Below are 19,059 nucleotides of genomic sequence, written 5' to 3' on the forward strand. Positions count from 1 at the left end.
AATATGCAGTTATGAACTACCCGACTTAAAAAAAGAACCCATGAAATGTTTTGAGCAATTCCACCTATGATTGACAGCTGCTTTAATCCAATGAGTCCAACAGAGAACACTGCCGTCCAATCGTGTGTGCCTAGAGGTGGGACGTCGGCATTTCATAACCTCTGACATTTCTGTATAAAACAAGCGCTCCGACCTTCCTCATATAAACAACATTAGCCGGGGCATAAGTAATTGTGATATATGTGACCCTGACGATTTTTTAAACAGGTAGGCGTCAAACAGAGGTAGCACTGTCTTGTTTTTCACAACATGCTAGAGAAGGTTAATGCTCATCTGCTATCTTCCGGTGGGATCTCCTCCAGCTTGTCAAGCAGGAACGTCGTTAGATTGTCTACTATTCTATGTAATGTTTCAGCCTGTCAGGAGATGTTGTTTATCGACGTTGTAGTTCAATGTCTCTAAAACAACCAAACAAATAAAGTATGTTTGCTTCCATGCAGATCCTTTCTTATTATTTAAATCGACTCTCTGTTACCAGACTCTGTTTTGTTTGTTTGTCTGTTTGTTTTCTTGTTTGGTTGTTTTTTGGAGGTGCCTGTTTACTTGTTTTCACGACTGTTAAAGATCCAAAAGTTTCAGCAAAATAAAATGTGCTTAGAAGTTTGGGTTTGATATTCTCATTTGAATTTTTACCACAACAATAGCTGTGTATTATGCTGTATTTGATTGTTTTAAATATCTGACAGTGCAGTGTATTGTTAATTTTTGTGACCTGTGTTCAGGCTTAAATCTAACTATCAACTGTCTTTCATATCTTCTCACGGGATACTTTTTAGCCCTTAAACATGAAGAGGCTTTTCCTCGTGGAGCCGGTGGTGGCCCTGTATGCTTTTGCCACTTTCCTCTACTATCCGCTTGTGCAACAGTATGCATACAGGAGAATCTGGCTGCAGGTGACAAACACCACTTACCTGAGCTCTGACAACACTTCCAGATGTGTGGCAAACAGCAACAGCAGCAACCAGTCTCACTATAATGAGGTTAGTCTTTAATCACTAAAGGCGTGTTATCCATTCCTGAAATTTGGAGTATCTTATTTTCTTTCTTTTTTCCCACCACACTGAAAACTAAAAACATTTTGAATATAGCAAGGATTGTTTAAGAATGAATGCCATGAAAAAAAAATAAATATTTGGTGCAAACATTTACCTTTAAACCAAGACACAGATTCTTTTAGGTCAACAGCTTTTCATGGTATTGGGTGGCACGTTGTTTCAATCATCTAAAAAAAAAACTGTCTGGAGCTTCTATGTGAGTTTCTTACATATTAATTCCAGACTGACATGTTATGACTATGACTCTGGATTATTTGCACGTTTTTATCAATATGAAGGTAGTTCCTAATGACTCCGTATGTTTATGTTAATTTGCATGACTTGTACACTAATCAGATGCCTCCGATGGTCTTGTGTGAGACATTTTAACTGCTTAAAACTTTCGCACAGTACTCTAGTAATAATAACTAGTACATGTACGTAGGGCTGTGCGATATGACCAAAATCTCATATCCCGATATTAAGACATCTCTCATCTGATAACGATATAAATCACAAAAAATGTAACATTTTGTGTAAATTCTGTGAATCTCGGGCAGCTCGACTTGCGTGAAGTGTTTCCAGCTGGACGTCGCCTACCTGGAGTCGAGTGTTTTAACTGATGCATGAAACTATACATTTTTAGACATAAGTTGTAACTGGCGCTGTTTTCTTTCTGAATATTTATTACACAGCTGCTGCGGGGAAAAGCCTGTTCTAACGTTTGAGTCTAAGGTTTATTTTTTAGCACCTGACGGCTCTTTTTTGCTTCTTACCCGTAAACACTCGGCATCTTTCACGTAATTCAGTTTATTTTGAAAAATCTCAACAGGATCTTGAGCTTTATTGTAAAAGGTTTATGTGGAACAAGCGGACACGCGGTGGTTTTACCTTCGTTGTTGCTAAGGACAAGGCAAAAAAAAAAACCCACAAAGGCTTGTCTGTCTGTAGTGTGATTATATTAAATGTAAGAGAAAGAGAGAACTTTAAGAAATTAATATAGCCACTACAGTGACCATCAAAATAATGAAAAAATATTGCCATAAACAGTTTATTACACCACGAAACAAACAATAGCGTAAAATGAAACATAGACATTTTTATATCGCCATCCGATATATATCTTATATCGAACAGCCCTACATGTACGGTATAACAAGTTGCCTACTTAGAACTTGTAATAGCATTACTAGTTCCATGTCTATTTTCAACGTTTTTATTCATACATTTTTCCCATAAACTTTTAACTTCCTCTCTTTCACAGTTTGGGTTACAAAGATTTCTTTAGCGCAATAAGGTGACGTGCAAAGAATTTCTTATGACTACAGGTCTGTGCTCATACAGATACCCACATACTGTGGTAGCTACACTATAGCTAAAAAGTGATAATCTTACAGAATACAGATATGATGGTACAATCTTTTTATTTGTAGGATGTTTGCAATAAGCAAACAATTTTGTAACAAGGATGTAAAAGAGTATTGTTCTATGAGCCCCAAAAGGTTGATTGTGTTCATCTGGACATAGTCCTTTCAGTGGGAGGATGATTAAGCATGCATCAAGACATTGTTCTATGAGGAACAATGTCATTTTACTTTAACATGCATGTATAGAATGAGAATTACACATAAAAGAGAAGTGAAAACCACAACAGGACAAAACTTGTGTTATCTGTAAATGGCCACAACAGCACCTGTGGTATTATAAAAAGCTTTTTTTTTTCCCCCACCTCCCCTTTTAGTCCTGAACATTAAAGTTCTTATGAAATGTCTGAAAATAATTAGTTTTTACATTTTTTTTTTTAATTCTTCCACTGTTTAAGGTATGATCAAGATATTTTGATCTGGCTCCAAAAAAAAAATCTTCTCCTTCAACATCCTCTATTTGTGCACCCCTGCACTGCTTCCAGGACTCCTGTTAACATTAAATTTAGGTTCAAGAGTTGCTGTTGAGGAGAGCTGAGGACATCTAGCATTCCTCATAAATGCAAGCTGACAGAATTTAAAGGGCTTTACAATTAACCACATTTTCTCTCTCTCTCTTTTTTTGCTTTTGCAGGAGGTACAGAGGCAGACATCTCTCTTCTCCGTTTACACAAACATCCTATCCACAGTCCCATCTTTGGTGGTCACTCTCATACTGGTGACCTACAGTGATCAAGGAGGACGCAAGATAGCCATCATCATGCCTATGATTGGCACATTGATCTACACATTGTCTTTGCTGACTGTGTCCTACTTTGAACTCAGCATTTACTTGCTCTTTGGCTCCTCAATTCTTAGTGCTCTGTGTGGTGGTATGGGCACATTTTTGGGTGGCTGTTTTGCCTACATAGCAGACTTGTGCGAGGATGATCGTCAGAAGACATATCGCATGGCTGGATTGGAAATGATGATTGGCCTGTTGTCTGGACTGGCTGCATTATCGTCAGGCTACTTTCTGAGAACTGTGGGATTCAACTGGCCTTTCCTAACCTCTTCACTGATGCTCGTTTTGATCCTGCTCTATGCCATCTTTGTCCTTGAGGAGACTGTGAAGAAGGCTCCAACTAGTGCCGTTACTTTAGATGGATCTCCTTGGTATTTAGGCATGAAACAGATGCTCCGTGGGGTCTGCCAGATGCTTGCAGGGGCCAGCTGCAGGTGGAAAACTGTTCTGGCCCTTCTCATTATTATCTTCACTTGCGTTTCCTTTGTATATGTAGGAGGGATGTCCGTGATAACACTGTACGAGCTCAGTGAGCCGCTGTGCTGGACTGAGATTTTGATTGGCTACGGCTCAGCTCTGACCACCACTGTGTTCCTGACCAGCTTTGCAGGAGTGTCCCTGTTTACATACTGTGGTGTGCCCCAGCTGCTCATTGTCCTGTTGGGGATCCTGTCTGTTGTATCAGCCATGCTCACTGCGGCATTTGCTAAAACAACCTTGTTGATGTTTATAGGTGAGGAGGAAAATGCAACTATTGGAATGTACAGTAGTTTTGACTCGTACATAAAATGAAGAGATAATACTTTTTAACCCATGTTTGTTTAAATAAAAAAAATAATTATATAATTATTTTTATTTATTTATTTTTTAACAAGGTGTGCCATGAACTAAGTCCATAGTTTAGTTGTATCTGTTTTTAACACCCTGAATTAGGAAATTGCTTATATATAGTTTCTGACACAAATTTAGTTTTTAGTGTTTTGCATTGATCTATTGTAGAATTTGTCTTAATATGCGGTATGAAAAGAGGAAAAATGCATCAACCAAAGCCCGTTTCAGTGTTCATTGTGGGCACGATATTAAATGGTTGGGTGTAAAAACGCAGAATGTGTCATATTAAAAAGCATAAGGACAATTTTAGCTGCAGGAAGTAGAAATGCCTTGTGTGCTCTTTTTTATTATTATTTTTTTATTTTTTTGCAGAAAAAGCACATAAGGCATTATAAACAGAGAAATGGCACCCCCAAAATACATTGCATGCTAGTGACTTGGATTACTAATTGACAGAATAGGACTTTTTATGGTGGCTTTATAAGGTGCACAACTACTACTAGAGACTCCTAATTTTTTTAGTGCATTGTAAACTTATAAACGGTGTAATTATGTTATCGCTCATTTGCTTACTTTAATTATCTTATTGCAACAATCTACGTAATTGAAAACACACATCTGTTACATTTATAGATGCAACATACTTTTTTCATAAGTAACTAAACAATTTTGCAAATATTAATTTCCTCATGTATAGTTTTATGCAGTTACATTAAAACTACAGTGTGATGCATTATATAATGCTGATCTTCTGTTTTTCATTTGCCACAGTGAGGATACCAATGCTACTGTCTATCATGCCTTTCCCTGTACTGCGCTCCATGATGTCAAAGATTGTCCCAAAGTCTGAGCAGGGTGAGTGACTTTTCAGAGCTTTACATGAACCACAGAACCATGTCTGAGTGTGTTTGTAGAGCCAGAGTCCATTGAAGGATTGCCTGTTCCAGCAGCTTTGGCTCTCCAAGTTTCTGTTGAATTTAGCAGAGGGTTATCTTAAAACTATACACCAGAAGTTCTTAGTAACCCTATGACCTGCAGATTTATTTATTTTTTTCTGTTTTTCTGATTTTTTTTTCTCTATTGCAGGAGCCCTGTTTGCCTGTCTTTCCTTTATGGAAAGTTTGTCCAATAATGTATCGTCCATAGTGTTCTACAGTATTTATGCTGCTACGGTAGCGTGGTGCCCAGCCTTCGTCTTTCTGTTATCTGCAGGACTCTGTGTGATTCCTTTGACTGCCTTGGGGTAAGTCAATAAGTAGGCCAATGGATTTCCCACAACTTTAAAATAGCCAGGCCAGCATTTTTGCATCTTTTACTGCAAATTGCAATCTTACTAATAATTTGGGAAAACTGTCCTACTTTTCAGCCAGTTAGCCTTACTCAAGCCCATTCATCTGATCCACTTCAAACTGTAGTTATAGATAGATAGATAGATAGATAGATAGATAGATAGATAGATAGATAGATAGATAGATAGATAGATAGATAAAACTTTATTAATCGCTCGGGTGGGTTCCTCCAGGAAATTCGGTTTCTAATAGCGCAGCACTGACAGAAGTTACAGAATGTGAGCAGAAATATACCATATATACACAGATAGAATTACAGAGACATATATAAATACAGAATATACAAAGGGATAAATAAGAATACAAGGGAATTGCACATTGTGCCGATGGTGAAGAAAATTAGTGCAATGTCCAATTTGAGACATTGCAGATAAGCAGTTGTCATTTTAGTTCAAAGTTGTTCAGTCACCAGTGTTTAACCTAGAGGAGAAGGGCTGCACACACAGGCATGTTGTTTGGGCTTTGTGATGACAATCATTGACAGTACAACACGCCTCAGACTCCTAAGTTTATCCATTGCAACTAAAATTACCCAACTGTAATTTTAGTCGGGAGGGAATAAAGGTCTCCAGCTATAAAGGTATAACCTTAGTCATTGCGCCTTTCATAACCGTTTTATTTTTGAAACAGAAACTTACTTAATGGCTGTGATGCAATTAGCTGTAGAATTGTAGCTATAAAAGTAACCAGGGTTACGCTCTCTGAGCTGGTAGTTATAATTGATGTGTAGAGTAATACATTTCCAAACTAATTTCCTGCTGTACCTCCCAGACATTATTAGTTTCCATTCATTTTACTATGTCATAAATATCAGTCACATGACATAGTTTAAGGTTACTCACCTCAGGTCTTGCTACTTTTGTTCATGTTACCGTGTATTTTTAATGCATTGCTCACAGAAGCCATTATCTACCACCAAAACTCACTGTCCTGTATGTTGTTTGTCCTGGATTATGTTAATGTTCAGTTTGACTGAAGGCATGTGAGTTTTTTTTTTTTGGTGATCTGTGATCAGATTTCTAGTGAGATCAGACTTCACAACTCTGCACTGTGTGGATGGAGTTGCAAGTTACAAGCTGCCAAGTCACTGTTTATCAGTTATTTAGAAAAGGGAAGTGGTTCTGCTTAAGCAGGAAGAATTAGTTCCTCATTCGTTATCCAACTCCTTTTACAAAAGAAGTCCTCCCTTATAACTCATGACATGCATAGTATCCCTTCGATTTGATTTTTGGGCTGTTACAGCCTTGGCTTTGCTTTTAATTCAACTGAAGTTTAGTTGAATTTCTTTCCTGTTGAACTTTATTGCACTGGGGTGTAGTGAAAAACTCCTTCAGTGAATAAAGCTGTTGTCACATTTCCTTCCTATTACTTAGCGGCTATTCATAGAATAACAAAAACACTGGTTTAGCAATTTTGTCTAACAACAGAACAACTAATTGAATTCAACAAGAGACTATATTTTTCCTTTTGAGTGCATAGAGTGGTAGCATTTTCAAGCCACGTCAGCACTGAAATGAAACTGATGTGGTTTGGTTGTTGTTGTGCTTATTTGCTAAAAAGAAGCCGATGAGTCTTGTATGTAGCAGATGGTACAAAATGGGATTTTTTTTCCCCCCCTTAAATATACATATCCACCACGTTGGTAGTTGTAGAAAGTGTATGGATGTAATCTTAAGAAGGGCTACTAGAGATGTAATGGAAGAAACGGACACAGAAACAGTTGGCCAGTTTATGTTGAGCTTTAGCAGACATGTATCTCCCTTTTCTATTTTGCTCTTATATCATCCCCCTTTTCTCCGCCTCATTTCAGCATGGTGAGCGTGATAGGAGTGGATGTTGCCACAGAGGTCCAAAGGCCAAAGCGTTTCAATTCAGAGGAGGAGAATCCTGTCCAAGATCAGAGTGACCACAGCCCTCTTCTTACCTGAGACGCCAGGACTACCAAACACTAACAGCACCTTGCTTGTTAAGATTTGTTTTGGTTTTTTTTTGTTTTTTTGTGTGTGTGTGTGTGATTTATTTTATGTGGTGTTTAATATAGGTTACATTTTCTTCCTTTGTTGCTGTGCTTATTGGAGTTATGGGTAAACAGATTTCTCTACCTCTCAGGTTTAACAACCCCAGTTAAAATTGATAGAAATCTCGAAGGTCTGAAGGTAGAAGTCTGACCATGACAATGACATTTTCAAAAACATTTTGAATGGATACATTTTAAATGTATATTATTTCTTTTTTTTTAATGTAGCAAATAAAATTTGACCTTGACATCACATTTTTGCTCAGGGAAAAGGTAAAAGACCAAGCCACAAATGGTAAAGGGGACTAAGAGTTATGGTAATCATTTCAAAGTATGAGGACTAAAGTTCTTTCTGGAAACAACCCACCACTCTGTATTATGACCAAACCGAAGACCTTGTGGACTGAATTGGTCACTTATTAGGTCTCTGCTTGCCTCGGGGTACGACCAGGTTGAAAAGCTCAGTTTTCCATACTATCAATTAAAACCTTTCCAATTATCTGGAGAATATCAACAAACTAAATAAAGGAAAGTGTTGTGGGATTTTCTTTCACACTTTGGTTTTTGAGAAAAACAGAAGAAGAAAGCACCAGCACAATTATGCCACTACATACCTGAAGTTTGTAAGATTCAACCTCTGTTCAGGTTTTGTTGTAGCTAAGTTACTACATTTTGGGTGTAATAGTCTTAATTATTGTGTCAACACAATATTCGCAACAGTCTAATAAAAATAAAAAATGTTTACCACTGTGGGCCAAGCTTCTGTATTTTAATACAGACTGAAAATTCACAACTAAATATCAGCACGACATCATTTATCTTCTTAAAACTGTATCAAACAAGGTGATGTTTAATAAATATGTAGGATTTTTTTTCTGATGGAGATGAAATGCTAAGAACATTTTTAAATGCAATACTGTTTTCTATACCCAGTGACCTTCATAACAAACATAAAAAAATCGTTTCTAATTTTCTAGCTAAATCCCAGCACAATGTGATTCTGCAGAAAAAAAATCATTTCATTCATTCAACATTCCTGTCACTTTTTTTTGGGGGGGGGGAGAGGTTACTTTTACACATCCTTTATTTATCCAGGTAAAAAGTGTCATTGACATTAAAAATGTCTTTTTCAAGAGAGATCTGTAATATATAACATCACAGTTTTAAAAATATATTGTATATATTGGCCAAAAAGGACCGGATTAATTATAATGTAGGTAAAATAACACAGAGTACTTGTAAAACAGGCCATTTCTGTATTTTATAGCTCCTCCATAATTCGTATTGACTACAGTCTATTTACCAATCTAAATCAAGATATTAGACACTTAAAAACCATAGAAGCATTACTAATTGCTTTGGCAGTTCATCACTTTTTCCTGCTTACTGAATGTCTGTAAATTATATGATAGCCAATATGTACACCACTATTGCAAGTGTACTGTTTTCTAACATAGTCCCATTTAGGTCACCTGATGTTAGGTTTTTTCTATATGAAATTAGTACATGGAAAAAAAAACTCGTCAGAGAGCTTCAGACAGCCAGCCGGCCTCACAGGTGAACTGAATTGGGACTTTAATTTCCAGAAACTCTGGCTGGCCAATCAACCTGCCTGGTTCACTTTTACTTTTACTGTCAGGCAGGAGGCCCACTGGCAGTGTCCATTTTCCAACGTCCTAAAAAAGGTAAGGCCGCACTTGGTAAAATTCTGGTCGTGTTTTATTCAATCGGTGTGGTACTTCACCATAGATTTATCACATATTAAACCTCATGATACCTAACGCCACGGATTTACCACCATTCTCTGTGCTTCGGTGCCATATTTACTAGAAATTAGACAAGGTGAGTTTCCGCGTGCTTTAGTTACTCCATGTTTAATTCATATCGTTGACCTCAGGGTAAGGTCAAAAGCTCTAATTCAAAAGCAGAATCTATCAAGTATACCAAAAGTAACCTGAATTTTGCAGCACTTGGCTTGACGGTCTTTAGATAAAGTAAGCCAGACAAATCACTCCGCTCACAGCTAAATATCTGCAAGTACACTGACGTCAGCTGCTATGATGTCCCCGTGACAACAACCCCGTGACAATAGCGTGTGAATGAGTGTTTAAGTTTTTTTAGTCATATTGGAAAATCTATCCAAGGCTAGAACTCCCGACCTTTTATTGATGGTGTTAACAATATTAGTTTGACCTTTATTCTTTTCTTCAGTCCGAGCAAACGGAACAACTTCTATTGACTTTATTGATCGTTGACTTCGTCCAAAAAGCCTGTTTAGCGTACAAGTCTGAGTATGTTCATACTGAGATGAGGGGAAATGAGCGTTGTACTCCAGAGAAGGGCCATCTTAAATTGAGTCACTTATCGGGGCAGCAGACTATACACCCAATGCGCTCCCAGGCTGGTGCCTACCTGCTCACTATTGCCACTCCTGAGAGTTCTCTCAGTTCATGAAATTTAGTCAATGTGTCACATACTTGACGAACTGATATGAAGCAGCTGCCTCAAATGCTGTTTCATTTCCTAATTCATGCATTTTCTTTCAAAGTGCCCTCTGTATGTCCTCCTTCACAACCTCTATTGTTTTCATATTTACTGTTAAACTGGTCTCCTTCTCATTCGTTCACGCACATTCTGACTTGGTTTGAGAGACATTGATTCCTCTTCTCTCCAGAGCATAGTTCCACCTCTGCAGGCTCTCATCTAGCTGCTCCCCCACTCTCACTATAAATGTCCAAACATGTGAAGACTGAACCTCAACTGCAAAGCACCCGAAGCAAATTTATGTCCATAATTAAACTGCCTCATCTGCACTTACTGTGTGAGTTTTATCCCTTCAGGTTATAGTGGAATGATTAGATTTAAAAATCAAGTGGATCTCACTAATTAAAATCACGCTCTCCTCCCATCCTGGTCTTTTTGAGATAAATGTCATGATCCACTGGTATGTATTATTATTTCTCTGTAGACTGGATTGAAGTAGAAGCTCTGCCCTTTATTTTCTTGTTGCCATGGTGAATCCTCGTATTGGAGCTCCACTGATGACTACTTTGTTTCATTACTCATGCACACTCTGAGCACAAACTAAACATACTCAGGGCAGACTGAAGAAACTCAGATTTTCTGGAAAATGAGTTTCTCATGTTGGATTGAAGTTTGACTCAGGTTCTTAAACCTGCGTTCTGGATCTACTTTATTTACTTATTTTGTGCTTCCCTCTGTCTGATTGAACACCTGTGAAATCAACGAATGAAGCGATTTAGAGCTTTCTTCCTCTTTCACAAACTATTAGTGTCATTTTTGGGATGATCACTAGCCCAAATGTCATGTTGGAAAACTGGCTTTCTTTATGTGTAAATGCAAACTCCTACTAGGAGGGGAAAAAAAACTCATATAAATCTGTCTTGTTTTACAGAAGGAAAAAATAGTTGTCTGTCTTTTCCTCAGTAATATCTTTCATTGCTTTTAATATTGCAGATAATACATAGTACAAATTGTTAATGTTTGACCTTGTTTAGTTTTATATCCCGCTTGTATTTCATGAAGGACTAGTTTGAGGTTGTGTTATACATACGATTGAATTTTTGCACATTCCAGTCCTCTTAGTCTCTAAAGTCTGGTTGTTTAACATCAAACCAGTCAGTTCTGGGGATTAGCTGGTGGCAACTGCACACTGGGGTACTCCTCCAAGAACACAATGTTAAGGCTGCTTTGTTTGCATTCACGCTGCTTATAGGAAGCCAACATTGGGTAAGTTCACAACCTTTTGTTGTGAACTTTTACTTTCTTGTGGTGCTGTTTCAGCTTCTTCAGTTTCCCTGATATGGCACTGGTGCATGGTGTGTGTGGTGTATGCCTTGTCACAAGTTGAGGGGAAAAGCTGAGTCAAAACGGCATTCTATGATTAGGGGAAAAATGTATTTAACTGTTTTAGTTCTGTGTTTTGTACTGAAAAAGTCAAGAACTGTTTTTACACTCTGTGTGTGTGTGTGTGTGTGTGGCAAGATAAGCAGTCATGTTGTGCTTATCTTGCTAAGTACCTTTTTTTTTTTTTTTTATAAACAGAGCAATAATTTAAAGATTTCTATATTTAATCAGTATTTTTCTACCATGTTGGTATATTACTCCAGGCTCTCTGGTTAGATATTATACCAGTGAGTCTGTGACACAGTCTTTTTGATATAATCTCCAAATATCGCACAAACCTGAATGCTGGCTATATACACTAAAGTAGCACAGTTGGAGTAGAATACCACAGAATGTTTGATACAGTATACAATTGATCCGTAATGTAATGCAGTTTTCTTGAATAAATAAAATACAAACTCAATCAAATATTGCCCATGCAGACAGTTTCTTATACATTGAATCAGAACTGTAGTTTTTAGTGGAGTAGAGTAACTGTTGTGGGGTTTGTTTTCTTTTTTGTTTTGTTTTTTTTGTTTTTTTTAAATCCTATGTCTTTTACAGTTGCAACACTATAAAATCACTGACCAACTGGTTTCACCTGTTTTAGATTGCTTTCTTTTCTTAAACTATAGTACAAGAATGGCCATGCCTTCTTCAGGCATGTGGAGTGATCAAGTTTTAGTTGTCACTTGAGTTCAAATCTAATCATTGTCCTTGTTTCTTGTTCAGGACATTTTCCAGCCCTCCTCAGAATGAAGCGTCTCCTGCTTCTGGAGCCTGTGATGGCCCTGTGCACTTTTTCCTATTTTCTCAATGCTCCACTTATGCAGCAGTATGTTTACCGGAGACTCTGGGCGCAGATGACAAACACCACCTATCCCATCTCTGACACATCCAGATGTACAACAAGCAACAGCTCAAGCAGTTATGAGGTTTGTCATTAATCTCTGGCTCCAAGGTAGGATTCATGGGTACCAAAAATGGAAGGACCTACTATAAAATGAGGGCATGCACAGTTACAGCCATCAGTTAAGTGGCGTAAAACACAAATCAGCATTAGCTGCATTTGCATTATACTTTTCTTAAAACTGTTGCACTGAATACTGTCATTGATACTGTAGCAGGAAAATTCATATTTAATGCTCATTTCAGATAAGATCTAGCATTACTTAGAAATTTACAAGTGCATGTGAAAGTTTCTTCAACTGAATTTGCTTTTGGCTTTAATTTAATGTTGTTTTTTTGCATGAACGATTTAGGAATTACAACCATTTCTATACAGAGTCCTCCATTTCAGAGACTTTGAAATAACTGAACAATAACAATTTTAAATAAGGATTATTCCTAATACTTCTCTGAGAATAATATGATGAATGACAGAACTGTAGAGCACAGAGTGCCAAATACATTTTCTTCTCACGTTGGGATGCTCTTCTAGCCCCTTACTGCAGCCACCTTCAATTGTTGCTTGTTTTTGGGTCTCTGACCTCAGGGATCAGGTGACTGAAGAATATCTCAAGACAGTATTTCTTGGTATTAAGAAACTCTTGGGTTGCTTTTGCAGTATTCTTTATCCATATGGATGGCTTTGAAACACTTGGAATCAACTGCAGGGAGCATCCCTTCGAATACTGGCTGTGAAGCTGCTTTTCAGTCAGCTTCTGACCCTCTGTTAATGGGGCAATATATAAAAATGGCTGTAATTTCAAAACAGTTGAATTTTGTATTGTTATTAAATTAAGTTCTAAGATGATTTGAATCTTAAAAGTTGGACTTTACTTACCAATCTTTGTTTTATTTTTAAAATCCACTCTGGGGTTATACAGAGGAAAAACTTGAAAAATGTCTGTGTCCAAAAACACAGTTACCAAGCTGTATTTTGGTGAGTTTGCTTTTGCAGTTAAAATTAAGTCTGTTTTGTGTCTCTCTGCATTTCTAGGGCGTACAGAAGCAGGCATCTCTCTTCTCCCTTTACACAGATGTCCTCTGCACAATCCCATCTTTGTTGGTCATTCTCTTGCTGGTGACCTACAGCGACAGAGCAGGGCGCAAAATCACAATCATCATACCTGTGATTGGCATGTTGATCAATACCTTGGCCTACCTGACTGTATCCTATTTTGAGCTCAACATTTACCTTCTCATTGGCTCCTCAATCCTCAGCGCTTTGTGTGGCGGCTTGGGCACATTTCTGGGTGGCTGTTTTGCCTACATAGCAGACCTGTGTGACACCCGTCGCAAGAAGACTCTGCGCATGGCTGGAGTAGACATGATGATTGGCGTGTTGGCTGGCGGGGCTTCAATATCAACAGGCTACTTCCTGAAAACTGCAGGATTTAACTGGCCTTTCCTAACATCTGCGTTGATACTGTGTTTGAGCCTAATCTATGCAGTCTTTGTCCTTGAGGAGACAATAAAGCCTCCATCAGATGTCGTTATTATGGATTTGGCACCTCAGCGCTCAGCCATAAAACAGATGGTCTGTGGGGTCTACCAGATGCTTGCAGGGGCTAGTCGTAGTTGTAAAATTGCTTTGGCCCTCCTCATTGTCATCTTTATCAGCTTTTCCTTTGCATATATTGGTGGGGTCTCTATGATAACGCTGTATGAGCTCAATAAGCCCCTGTGCTGGACTGAGATTTTGATTGGCTACGGCTCAGCACTGACCACCACTGTGTTCCTGACTAGCTTCGTGGGAGTGTCCTTATTTACATGCTGTGGTGTGCCCCAGCTGTTCATTGTCCTGTTTGGGATCCTGTCTCTGGTGATGAGCATGGTGATGACAGCGTTTGCTGAGACCACCTTATTTATGTTTGTAGGTGAGGGGGAGCGGCTTTACATTTTAGCACTCTTAACTAGGCAATCAGAATACTGGAACTCTGCAAATTGCTTAAGTAATTTATATCCATAAAACCCTGCCATATTGAGCAAGATGTGTTTGTGCTGCTCTGCCATGATGAGTAAAAGTAAGCTGATCATGCTAGACTCGCAGGCTGGTTTGAAGACTCTGCCATCTTGGGTTTTTAGTAAAACTGTTCAAAATCTATTAGCTCTCAAGTCGACACATTTTGTCAGAGCTACAAAAAGAGGAAAACTGCATTAATGTCAACACCAGTAGAATATTGTTCTATTTGCACAATCAGTGAGGTAGATGCGATTACAACTGCAGACGCATCATAGCTGCAAAGTTCTGAATTGTCTTTGCCTACAGTATAGATTTATAGACTCAAACACTATAAATCTGCATTACTAACTGGAAGTAACCAATGGGTTTTTGTCCAATTTAATCCTCAGTTACCACTGTTTTGCATAATCCTCTTGTATCTAATGCTGTCTAAGAGATGTGCATCTTTATCAATGAACAGGAAATTAACATTAAACAAATCTAAAATGTTCATTGGCCCAGATTTCAATGTAATTATATTATAATGCTGAAGTATTTTGCATAATAAAAAAGTAATTGTCTGTTATGCATTTTCCCCTCCAGCAATTGGATCAATGGTTCTGTCTAAAATGCCTTTCCCTGTTCTGCGCGCCATGATGTCAGAGATCATCTCAAAGTCTGAGCAGGGTGAGTGAGTTTAGTGCTTTACAAGAACCACAAAACCATGTCTGAGAGTGTTTGTGGAGTCAGTCCATTGAAGGATGGCACATTCCAGAAGCTTGTGGGTGCACTTAAAAACGAAGCACTTTAAGTTTCTGTTGGATTTGACAGAATTAAACTCTTAATCTTTAGGGTTTGTGTAACCCTTTCACCTTCTGAGCATGGTGGTGTTGTTACTGTTATGATTGTTATTTATTTTACAGGAGCCCTGTTTGCCTTCTTGTACTTTCTGGAGATAATAAGCAACAAGGTATCGACTGGAGTCTTTAACAGTATTTATGCTGCTACGGTGTCATGGTGCCCTGGCTTTGTGTTCCTGTTGTCTGCAGGACTCTGTGGGATCCCTTTGTCTGTTATTGGGTAAGCTAATAATTATGCCTTAAGTGTAACAAAGTTTCAAAGGATCATACCACTGCCTTTGCAAGTTTGACTAAAAACCAGAGATGATGTACATGAGTTGTGACAAAATGATTTATTATTATAAGACAATAACAGTAACTGAGTGAACTAATTAAATAATACAATATATTTCAAAGTTCAAAATATAAGAAATAGCTCAATTTTAAATATCAAGAATATTACAGAGGTGAAATGTATACGATTGACATCTAAAAACAGGCTGTAATCACCGTAAACTTTAAACGGTATGTCTGTGTCACTGTATGTTTTAGCATTTTACATACATGTAGCATCCTCAAAACTCGGTGGTACATTCAAGGCTGCTTTCATGTGACATTATTTGTCAATAGAAGTATGTCATTGAGGTAAAGTACCTGAAGGTGTTTGCTGAATTTTAACCACGGTGTATTTATTCAGTAAACCAAAAAAGGGGCAGTTTCCTTGTTAAGAGCGACTTGGCAGAAATGTTTTAAGCTTTCTAACTTGACTAGAAAAGCATTTCTGCTTGACTGGGCACTTGGAAATTAGAGGACTCAGTTCCTCTTACTAATCCAACTTTTTCTCACCGGTCAAGTTCCTCTTTTGCATGTTAATATACATCTCTAGTATCCTCATAATGTCTAGTTTATTTAACAAAAGTTTTGAGCTTTGTTGAACCAATTGCTTTATTTAATATAACTTAAATCAAATGAAAAACACACGCTTTTATTGCGTCTTTTAAGAAAAAGACAAACTGCTTTATATAAAAGGCATCAACCAGAGCAAGTGCCACAAAAAAAATCTGCCAAATCAAACATGTGGAACTGTCTGCTGTAGTTCCCTGTGAACTGTGTACAGCACTGTGTATATACCAGATGTTCTCTTTCATATGTATGTCTTACTGTAACATTGGAAAAATGGCCATACTTTGGTAGTTTCTTGGAGCTATGTTGGGCATGTGCCTGTCAGAAGGGTAATGAACATATGTATTAAGAAAGCATGATGATATGGAAAAATGGATGCACAGTTGGATGGAACTGCTAATATAGTACCATATCCTTTTTCTGCTTAACACCTGTTTGTTCTCATTTCAGGGCGGTGGTTCTGATGAAAGTAGATGTTACCCAAGAAGCCCAAATGACAAATCCTTTGATCTTAGAGGAGGAGAACCCTCTTGAAGGTCCTAGTCAGAGTCCTCCTTAACTGAGACTCTTGGTCTAAGATTTTTCTTGGATTCGTCTTTGTTGTTTTCTGGCTTCATGTGTTGCTAATGTAGATTGCCGTTGAGTTAACTTAAGTTACAATTAACACAAGTTCATTGTAACTTATTTAATATTAATGTGCACCATAAAATATATTTGAACTAGGTGAAGACCGAGACAAACTCACAAAAATGCATAAAATTCATCAGATTTAATGTTAATACTGTTTTGATACATGTTAAATAAAAATCTTGACTATCAAGTTTGTGTTTATCTAGAACTCAATCATTTATGTAATCCACCAGATGCGCATTGTTGATGTATTATGTTTATCAAAGCTGTCAGCAGAATTTACAGTATACATGAAAACACCTGGAAACAAGTGGAGCAAGTTCAGCTCATAAGCCAGAAGGGATTTTTGAGGAAATCCTTATTTTCTCTTAAAATATTTTTTAAAAGTTCATGGTTCTTCTTTAGTGTTAATATTCTAAGGAATAACTATAAGGAAGGAAAGCCCTTAATGGCATTTTAACAGACTTGAATAAAAGAGTAACATGTTCTTGGCCTTCCTAAAATCTCTAGTATATTCAACAGCCTCCCATTGAAACTAATCTGATCTAATTTACCTGCATGTGCAATTTTTGGACAAAAGCTGAATAATCTTTGGTAATGATTTTGGGTGTGCATTTAAAGCGCAATCCTTGCTCTTGTCAGGGGTATCCAGAGCCCAGGAAGTAGCAGAAGTCCAGTAAACGTCACTATCAAATCAGCCCCTTCTCATCACAGAAGTTACTGCAACACCTCACTCATTTGGAAAAATATTCTGGGCCACAACAGAAGAATGAAGTGGTGTCATGTCTTTTGTATATCAACCACTAGATGCCACTCTTGGTCCAGGCTTGAAACTTGGAGTATTAATCTCAGTACTACTGTGTGGTTCCTTTGTTTTCTTTTTCCTTTTTCCATGCATTGTCTTCAAAAATGAAAAACTCTTTTGAACGTCTCATACATTTAAACTTTTCATTTACGGTATATATGCTGAATGTATTACTATGGACTTCATTACCTTGTTAGTCCAGCCAAGGTTTAACTGAATGATCTGATAACCTGTTAAGAGCCACATCATGTCTTGGGATACATTTAATGCAATCAATGCTCCCAAAGTGATGTGGAGAATATTCTAATAAGTGTGATGTTAATAACAAACATTAAGCAGTATTTCCATCCCTCTTTGTCTTCTGTACAGAAAGAACTTCACTCAGTGGACATGCATATGAAACAGTTTGTCTTACACTTGAATCTCAATTCAATTATCAGAGTTTTTCATGTAAATCTAATTAACCTACACATGATGCTTCACATACATAGTTTAGGTAAAGTTTAAACTGGACCTTTGTGCTGTTGGGGTGTTTTGATTGCAGCTGTGTTGAGAGATGGGACTTACACATGAGAGCAGGAAATGTTACAACCGAGGTTCATGTTCAGTGTGGTGACCAGGCTATTTCTGCCTTTAATATAGAGGACCACCTTGCACTTAAGAGAAACACAATCTTGTTGCTTTTTAAAATTGCAGACGTAAAACATGACAGTTAAAGTGCGCTCAATATACTTTTCCCTTTTTTTCAATATCTTCACTATTGGTCTACAGGGCACGTCGGTTTAAATTGGCTTGATTCGTGGAAACCCAAATGACGTCTGACCTTAATGCGCAGTTATTTGATTTCCATCCTCAAGACTTGAGGTCCGTGACTGCAGCTTGATTGTACGGTAATGTTGACACTGCGTATGAATTAGGTCTGTGCCGGAGGTTACAAAGGGAATCTTCTGAGGCAGGGCTTTCTTGGCACCAAACATGAGGTTTCTGGTTAAATTAGAGACGGAGGTGTGGTGAGGAGTAACACTGGTTTGCGCAGAATTCCCAGGGGTAAGCGGCTCAAGGGGAGACAGTCGTGGTAGTGGCTCGAGCCTGTCTGCCATGCATGGGGTCGCTGACGATTAAAGGGAAGTTTGACAGAGTCTGGTTGAGATTGGAGGCAGGGAATCGGGGTCTTTGGTTTCTGGTTTCTAAAGTAGCTTAGTCAGCAGTTACGCTCATGTGCAGCGCACCACATCACATCAGATCAAGAGCCTAATCTCAGATGTTGATCCAGAAAGTTGCAAGCAGACCTCTCTTTATCTCAACCTTCTGTCCCCCGGAGGAGATAATTGGCAATAATATGAAAACCCATTTGAGGTGGTTTGCGTGATTTAAACGAAGAGGTGGCGGGACAGCCTGGCTTCTCAGTCGAGATCAATTTGATGATCTGAGAATGATTTGTTCACACCATGATCCACTGCATATGCTCAGTATAGCACTGAAAAGTCAGTGTAAAGAAGAATAACTACACATTGAATCCCAGAGATATCCTAAAATAAGAAAAGTACAATTTCTATAATGAGAGAAGGCTATCAGGACAACTTTTTAGAC

General features: G+C 38.0%; 2 protein-coding genes across 3 annotated transcripts in view; both read left to right on the top strand.

Moving 5' to 3' along the window:
• LOC146700227 (lysosomal proton-coupled steroid conjugate and bile acid symporter SLC46A3) overlaps positions 1–8,241 on the top strand; it is an 8,876-nt gene extending 635 nt beyond the window's left edge. Inside the window, exons 1-6 of one of the 2 annotated variants that reach the window (XM_085470359.1) lie at positions 149–267; positions 837–1,040; positions 3,153–4,035; positions 4,905–4,988; positions 5,220–5,376; positions 7,293–8,241. In XM_085470359.1, coding sequence (XP_085326485.1) covers positions 846–1,040; positions 3,153–4,035; positions 4,905–4,988; positions 5,220–5,376; positions 7,293–7,410 — 1,437 coding nt within the window. In that variant the 5' untranslated portion in view covers positions 149–267; positions 837–845 and the 3' untranslated portion in view covers positions 7,411–8,241. Of the gene's footprint in view, positions 1–148; positions 268–836; positions 1,041–3,152; positions 4,036–4,904; positions 4,989–5,219; positions 5,377–7,292 lie in introns of those variants that run through there. The other variant, XM_085470360.1, reaches the window with a different exon arrangement.
• An 885-nt stretch (positions 8,242–9,126) lies between these two features.
• LOC146700228 (lysosomal proton-coupled steroid conjugate and bile acid symporter SLC46A3-like) lies at positions 9,127–16,668 on the top strand. The gene is made up of 6 exons (XM_085471387.1): positions 9,127–9,184; positions 12,138–12,340; positions 13,348–14,227; positions 14,896–14,979; positions 15,216–15,372; positions 16,485–16,668. Exons 2-6 carry the CDS (start codon positions 12,161–12,163, stop codon positions 16,591–16,593), a joined length of 1,410 nt encoding a protein of 469 aa, XP_085327513.1. The 5' UTR covers positions 9,127–9,184; positions 12,138–12,160; the 3' UTR covers positions 16,594–16,668.
• The last annotated feature ends 2,391 nt before the right edge of the window (positions 16,669–19,059 follow it).

The sequence above is a fragment of the Copadichromis virginalis genome, linkage group LG10 (genome assembly GCF_057382275.1).
Source record: "Copadichromis virginalis isolate Kocher_CV1m ecotype Utaka linkage group LG10, C_Virginalis_male_GT1.1, whole genome shotgun sequence".
Taxonomy (NCBI): Eukaryota; Metazoa; Chordata; class Actinopteri; order Cichliformes; family Cichlidae; genus Copadichromis; species Copadichromis virginalis.

Coding starts and splice junctions, on each gene's coding strand:
- LOC146700228 (XM_085471387.1), top strand. CDS start 12,161: ATGAAGCGTCTCCTGCTTCTGGAGCCTGTGATGGCCCTGTGCACTTTT. Junction 12,341..13,347: donor ACAGCTCAAGCAGTTATGAG/GTTTGTCATTAA, acceptor CTGCATTTCTAG/GGCGTACAGAAGCAGGCATC. Junction 14,980..15,215: donor CATCTCAAAGTCTGAGCAGG/GTGAGTGAGTTT, acceptor TTTATTTTACAG/GAGCCCTGTTTGCCTTCTTG.